The sequence below is a fragment of the Sprattus sprattus genome (assembly GCF_963457725.1).
Source record: "Sprattus sprattus genome assembly, chromosome: 2".
NCBI classification, from domain to species: Eukaryota; Metazoa; Chordata; class Actinopteri; order Clupeiformes; family Clupeidae; genus Sprattus; species Sprattus sprattus.
In genome coordinates this window covers 50,058,771-50,066,270 of record NC_137921.1, presented here as the reverse complement: position 1 = coordinate 50,066,270, position 7,500 = coordinate 50,058,771, and the positions used below count along the sequence as shown (strand labels likewise).

Here is a 7,500-nt window from a genome sequence, read left to right as displayed (position 1 = left end):
CATGGTCTAGATGATGTACAGGTAAAGTATACATGCAAACATGGGTATGGGTGCTTGCTGGGAATCAAACTCAGGATTAGTGCTGTCAGCTGCTTACTCTATTAGTTAGAGAAACACAGCAACTCTATATGTAGCAGAGATTCTGTGACATCAGACTCATGATCCATGGCACCTACATGCTCCTGTTAAACAGAGGTAGTGAACACCTAAAGTTAGAGATCACCTGGAGCTAGCGATCACGTAGAGTCAGCGGTCACCTACAGTTAGCGATCACTTGGAGTAAGCTATCACCTTAGTGATCACCTAGAAGTAGCGAACGCGTAGACGAAGCGATCTGCTGGCTCACATGGAGTTAGAGGAGAGAATGCATCAACACAAAAGCAATTTGTAAAACATGAGAGAAACCTTTGCACTTCCTCCCTTCCAGGTGTGGTCCTAATACACCCTGAGTGATTAGGCAGGTGTCCTCCTTATCAAGGACTTCAAGTCTTGGTTAATGAGGTTGATGACCAGGTGCACAGCGGAACAGCCCATTGTTCATGCACTCCTACTCTCCATGCACAGACAATATGAACCTCAATGCACAGACAATATGCCCCCCCCCCCCACACACACACATTGATCTGTATTGCATTGAGTCTTCTTCTAGAGGCAGTTTTAGGAAACAGGCTATGTATATGGTCTAGCAGGCCTGTGCGGTAAGGAAGTTCAGAGATAGAAGCCCCAGCCTCCAGTACGCCCCCACTTCCCTCTGTATCTGTGGCGACCTCAAGCTTGCGAAAACCTGCAAGGCTCACTTCCGTACTGGACAACACCTTCCTCACAGACTCCCTGTGAGACACCCATTTTTAATGACTTAACGAGACTTAAGGACCGCCAGAACAAACTCAGTCATCTCACTTCATGCCATGAAGATAAAGCATTTAGATGCTTGTTCTTCTAGTGTAACATGGCAGGTGTACTGTTTCACAAAAGCTTGGAATCCATTAGTGCAGCTGTGTCCATATTTGTAACTCATAGGATGTCTTATGTAGACATGCGGCCCAGGTGGACGGTGCCATGGCTATGGAAAACTGTCCAGCATGAGCCAATAGCAGGTGGTCAGCAGTTATAGGCGTGGTGATTTCAGACTTGTTGGAGCACAAGAGAGACCTCGTCTTGTCCATTTAAGGAAGCAAAGTCACAATTTAAGGCCCTGCCAACCACAACGTCCTCTTTTAAATGTACTTTTGCACACCAACAAGTCTTAACACACCAGAGCGTCTATGCACCAGGCTCACTCCTCTCTTCAGCAACTTTTACAACAAGTATCCCTCAGCAAGAAACACTCTCACGGCATCACACATCACACACATCTCCTGGTGTGCTCACACACCGATCTCACTGTTACACCTAACATCACACTGAAGCGCACAGACAAACAGCTGGTTTGTGCACTGATTTCGGACCCGTCCAAACACAGAGAAAAGTGTTGGGGTCAACGTTACATGTCATAGTTGTAACTGTCAAGAACCTGGCAACTCATTAAGCACAGCGTAGAGGAAGACTGACGCTAAGGCAGAGACAGGGTGTGTGAACGTGTGTGTGTGAGTGAGTGAGTGATAAAAGATAAGAGAGAAAAAAATTATATTTACCATTTTTCTGCAGCTGTGGATGCTTACTCCTTTCGTTCTCCAGAATATAAATGGAAATAGTGTCAGTGGACTTAAAATAATGCCATTTCAAAGTGCCTCTAGTTGACTTAGCTACACCGAGACACAAACACACACACAAGACACTGCATATCAACGAACATCCTCCCAGATTGCCTCACTTCCTTATACTGGCAGACTCTGACCGAAACCAGAACTGCTTACACACAGACACACACACACAGATGCACACACACAGACACAACACACAGATGCTCACACAAAGACACACACACACAGATGCTCACACAAAGACACACACACGCAGATACACACACAAAGACACTCAAACACAGACGCTCGCACACACAACCTTTCCCTATACTACCCCCAAGTTCAATGGACAGAATTAATCATTTCTTTCATCAGACAGTTCTTGCCCCTTTTGCAAGCGTGGTGATATCATTCTTGAGTGTGTGCATGTGAGTGTGTAGTGTTGCAAGTGTGTGTTTCATGTGTGTGTGTTGTGTTGAAGTGTCCCTCTTTGCTGTGTTTCTGCTATTGAACCACCCTATAGCGAGAAGCGGCACAGAGCTGCTGACACACACTGATATCTGTTTCACGTTTAGGGAGGGGTCTTCAGACAGGAAACACACACACAAACACACAAATCTGGTGCTGAACTACCAGACCTGTGCTAGATCAGGATCTGTGCTGGAGGCACCAGTCATCTAGGATATGTAGTACATACAGTCAGTCATCTGGGATATGTAGTCCACTAATACAGTCAGTCAGTGAGATATGTAGTCCACTAATACAGTCAGGCAGTGAGATATGTAGTCCACTAATACAGTCAGTCAGTGAGATATGTAGTCCACTAATACAGTCAGGCAGTGAGATATGTAGTCCACTAATACAGTCAGGCAGAGAGATATGTAGTCCACTAATACAGTCAGGCAGTGAGATATGTAGTCCACTAATACAGTCGGGAAGTGCACTTCACTGTGTCCAGCATGTGTGGTAACTTCACTGTGTCCAGCATGTGCGGTCACTTCACTGTGTCTAGAATGTGTCAGTCACTTCTCTGTGTCTAGAATGTGTCGGTCACTTCACTGTGTCCAGCAAGTGTGGTCACTTCACTGTGTCCAGCATGTGTGGGTCACTGCACTGTGACTATGCGCATCAGTGGAATGCTGTGTTTCAGCTCGTTCAGCATTGTGACACCAGCCAGAGCTGTGCAGGGCCCAGCTTGTGCCCAGTTGATATCTCCTGTCACTGATATAGGCACCTGCCACTCCACAGCACTCTTACTCTCCCTGGAGCGCCCCCCTGTGGAGGTTCACTAATTTACGCCACAGCACTCTTCCTCTTATCTGCCTCCTTTCTCTTTTTCTCATAAGAGCACTCCCACTTCCCCTTATCACCACACTCATCACCACATTTATCCCTGACAGCCCCTCATATCCTTTTAACTATGGCTGGGTGTATGTATCCATGATAATCCAAGTGTAAGAGAAATTATAAATTCTTCATAATTTCACACTAAAAATGAAGAAACCTGACACCTATTTTATCGCCAAAAATTAATTTTGGTCAGTCAGAGGTTAGACATAATTGGTAAATTGTTTATGGTCTGTGCCTACTCTCTGGTGAGATCCTGCAGGGCTGGGCTGGGCTAGGGGCGGTCCCTGTGGTCGCAACGCTGGTGGAAAAGCGTGTGTGGGAGAATGCTTTTACCTCGTTTCACCATAGCATCCTGAGCTCAAAGTACTTTGCTACGGCAGCTCAGGATGTGGTAAAGCTAGCGTAACACAGTTCTCCTGTCAGCCTTTTTGGGGGAAGTCAAAGGTCAAACCAGGCACACCAACGTCAAAGTTGGTTATTGATTATGAAGACTGTCTCACACACACACCATGATTGGCTATAACGTCATCAGCAAGATTTGACTCAGATTTCACTACAGCAGACTGTCAAACAATGAAATTGGACAATTAAAGTCAGACAGGAAATCGTAGCATTTATTCAAAATACTCTTAAGTGCATCGGAGCAAGTCTGACATAGCATGGCATCCTGAACAGACACATCCTCAAAACGTAGACAGCTGTGATTCCCGCGTGGTTCTGTCCCTGATTCATCATGGTTCTGTCCCTGATCTCCCACGATTCTGACCCTGATCTGGCAGGGTTCTGTCGCTGATCCATCATGGTTGTCCCTGACCGTCAGCAGGCTCAGTTAGACCCTACATCTGCTGAATTTGACTGCCATAACTGAGTCAGTAGTCAGTTAGAGTGAGCATGTTTCTGCTGATGTAAACAGTTAGTAGTCAGTTAGAGTGAGCATGTTTCTGCTGATGTAAACAGTTAGTAGTCAGTTAGAGTGAGCATGTTTCTGCTGATGTAAACAGTTAGAACACCATGAATATCAGTCAGTGATCAGAACAATGCTTTCTTCAGGCCAGGAAGAACTCTGATATAGGGCTTGCCAATGCAAGGCTAGTATCGAATGGCAAATGCAACATCACTATACTAGAGTATATAATAACATACAGTCAAATAAATATGATTGGATGATTGGATGTGCATCATTGTTGACATTTGTCAGTACTAGAAGGCATCACAAACCCACTTAAATTGACTCTTTAAAAAAAAAAACTTTATTGACAAACATTGTGGATTTAATAACACCCTAAAAGATACAACAACGGGTGTATAAAAATAATAAAAATAAAATATAAAACATTTAACGTTTTATGAAGGAATTTCTTTCAAATTTGAGCACATATCTGGCATACATGGTGGGGGTAGGCGGAAATAGGGTCTTCTGTTCTAAATCTTGTGTACATACAGTATCTTTACCAACTTAGCTTGACCTCAAAAGAATCAGTTTTCATAGAATGATTTCAACAATAGTAATAATAATAATAATAATAATAGTAATAACAACAAGAACCATCAAGAAATAGCACCATTCCAAAGCACCAAGGAGAACGCAACTTAGTGAGAGGCTCCCTCCTTAAAGGGTATGCTACAGACATCTCTTTATTAAGAGTATGCTACAGATATCTCTTTTGTAAAAACATGCTACAGACATCTCTTTATTAAGAGTATGCTACAGACATCTCTGTATTAAGAGTATGCTACAGACATTTCTTTATTAAGAGTATGCTACAGACATCTCTTTCCTAAGAGTATGCTACAGACATCCCTTTATTAAGAGTATGCTACAGACATCTCTTTATTAAGAGTATGCTACAGACATATCTTCAATAAAGACATGTCTTCTCATATTGTTGATTTACTCCACAGACAGATAGGTCTAGTCAAGCTCTGAACACATCAGTACTGAAGGGTTTTCCCTGTCAAATGGGTTAAATTAGCTCTTGATCATGTAATAACCTCATCCACTTTTTCAGGTGTTGATGAGGTTCTGGTTACAAATGTTATGGTGGTCACATTTTCAAAATCCTTGTGCACAATAAAACTTTGAGACTAGCTTTTGGAGACATACTGTACATCTGGTCCATGTAATGACAGTTGTGAGCAGTAAAAAGTGAGACAGGGGATAAGAAGTCTGACCCACAACAACAGAAGGACATGAGCAGAATTACAGTAAAGGGAACTAGACTGTGTCAGGAAACAATCCATTAGCTCTAATAATATTTTAGACATTTCAAAGGTTTTGTTCAACATTAACAGCCTGAAATACATGCTGGGATCTAGGGTGCACTTTCTACCACCATTCAGATGACGGGCTGATCTCCGTTGTGGTCAAGATAATGCTAGAACAAACACACAAATACACACAAGGACGTACAACACTTCCTCTCTGGTGGTCCATTGGCAGCTCTGATGGCATGTTGCTATGGTGATGGACGGAGGATGTTCATGAAGCTCATCCTGACTCCACAGCAGCAGAAGGAGCAGCATGCTCACCGGTCTCCCAGATCCCCGCAATGACTAACAGCAGTTCAAGTCTCACTCGTCTGTCTCCCTCTCTGTGTCCCTGTTTCTCTCTCCCCCGTCTGTCTCCCTTGTTCTCGTCTTCTGGTCTTCAGTGGCCTGTTCTACCCAGAAACCCCGCAAGAGGAATTCACAGAACAGGAAATGACCTCAGAGAACAACTGACTACAGAACAGGGGTGCATTTCCTGACAGCGTGGCTAAGCACTCACCACAGTAACCAAGCAATAGAGAGAGGGTGGTGGAGGGATATTATTCTAGGCCATCTATCGCTTGGCTGCGGTATGGCGGTACATGCTTGTGGACTCTGTCGGGGAACGCACCCCAGCTGTGCTGCCCGCTGATTGGGTTAAGATCAACTGGGTCAGTGCTAGACCAGGGACAGTTCTGTTTTTAAAGGCAGTGGCTGTGTGGGGTGGTGAGCTAGAAACCGTGGACTGGTGGACAGAGAGAGCGAGGGACCGGAGGTCAGTGTCCTTGGCAGGTCTTACAGCACATCTGCCTGAAGTATGGACGGCTGCAGAACTTGAACCTCAGCACCAGGGGGCAGTATGCCACTGTGTTCACATCTTTGCATTCTGGAGGGCAAAAAGCACACAATACAGATATTAGTGTTCATATTAAAACATCAGAGAGCAAAACAATGCCATGCAATTATTTTCAGTAGGGCTTTTTGGTTGTTGTTTTGTGGGTGAGCGGTCTTTGGCTGTGCGGTTAAGTTATTTGGTAAAGTCTTGCACTGTGAGGTAAAGTTATTGGTGATAAATGCTGGTCCTTTGGTAAAGTCTTGTGCTGTGCGATAAAGTTATTGGTGGTGAACGCTGGATGTTTGGTAAAGTCTTGGCTGTGTGTTAAAGTTATTGGCGGTGAATGCTGACCCTCTGGGTTGTCGGTGGGGCTGATGAGATCACACTTGCTCCGGCACTGCTGCGTGCTGGAGGGTCTCTGGAGGTCGGGACACTCAGAGGACGGGAGACCGGTGTTGGTCAGACACCTCACCGAACGCATCTGCTGACCCAGACCACACTTAGCAGAACACTGAGGCACAGGAGAGGGAAGGAGAGAGGGAGAGAGGGAAGGAACGAGGGAGAGAGAGAGAAAAGGAAGGAGAGAGGGAGAGAGAGAGAGAGAGAAAGAAGGACAGAGAGAAGAAGAAAGGGAAGGAGAGAGGGAGAGAGAAAGAGGGAGAGAAAAGGAGGAGGAAGTTCATTTAATTTTCCAATACACAGTTAACCTCCTTGCTAATTCTACAACTGAACATGATAGAAGTGAGTTGTTTTGAGCATGTTAAGCTGTTAGCTGAGACCTAGTGGATTCGGCCCAGCTCACCTCTCCCCAGGGGCCAGCCACCCAGTGTGGCGGGGGGCAGCGCTGCAGGTTACAGCGCACCCTGCTGGTGGGGCGGCCCTGTTTGGGACAGTCAGACTCAAGAAGGGTGTCCCCACTCTCACCACTCTTACACAGCACCACACGGAGCCTGTAGCCTGGACCACAGCTGGGGGAACACTAGAGAACCAGAGAGAGAGGCAGGGAGGAGGGGAGAGAGAGAGATGGAGGTTGAAAGAAGAGAGAGAGAGGTGGGGGAAGAGAGAGAGGGGGGATTGGGATAGAGAGAGAGAAACACACACACACACACACACACACACATAGGGACAGAGAGTGACAGAAGGAGGGAGAATTAGTCACACAGGGTCACTTTAAGAGATTCAGCCAATTACCCTCTAACTATTTTAACTGTTTATGTGTTACTGAGGTCAGCGTCCAAACAGCGCTGGCCTGATGTGGTTACAGAGGGCAGGGTGGGGTGGGCAACAGACAAACGCTAAGTAAAAAACCTCACCAAGAACAACATGAAAAACACACTGAGTCCATTCCATAAACGCAAGGTAAAAAAAACCTTTACCAAGAAG

At 45.4% G+C, this 7,500-nt stretch overlaps 2 protein-coding genes across 2 annotated transcripts in view; both read right to left on the bottom strand.

The window, feature by feature from the left end:
• Positions 1 to 1,746, bottom strand: part of myo1f (myosin IF) — a gene marked incomplete at its 3' end in the record, with an annotated part of 19,951 nt that extends 18,205 nt beyond the window's left edge. The window contains exon 1 of the mRNA XM_080833657.1: positions 1,635 to 1,746. Coding sequence (XP_080689783.1) covers positions 1,635 to 1,637 — 3 coding nt within the window. The 5' untranslated portion in view covers positions 1,638 to 1,746. The remainder of the gene's footprint in view (positions 1 to 1,634) is intronic.
• Positions 1,747 to 4,269: 2,523 nt separating this feature from the next.
• The window catches only part of adamts10 (ADAM metallopeptidase with thrombospondin type 1 motif, 10), a 40,855-nt gene continuing 37,624 nt past the window's right edge, over positions 4,270 to 7,500 (bottom strand). The window contains exons 23-25 of the mRNA XM_080860420.1: positions 6,920 to 7,096; positions 6,469 to 6,628; positions 4,270 to 6,168 (exon numbers count right to left, since the gene is read on the bottom strand). Of these exons, the coding sequence (XP_080716546.1) occupies positions 6,059 to 6,168; positions 6,469 to 6,628; positions 6,920 to 7,096 (447 nt within the window). The 3' untranslated portion in view covers positions 4,270 to 6,058. The remainder of the gene's footprint in view (positions 6,169 to 6,468; positions 6,629 to 6,919; positions 7,097 to 7,500) is intronic.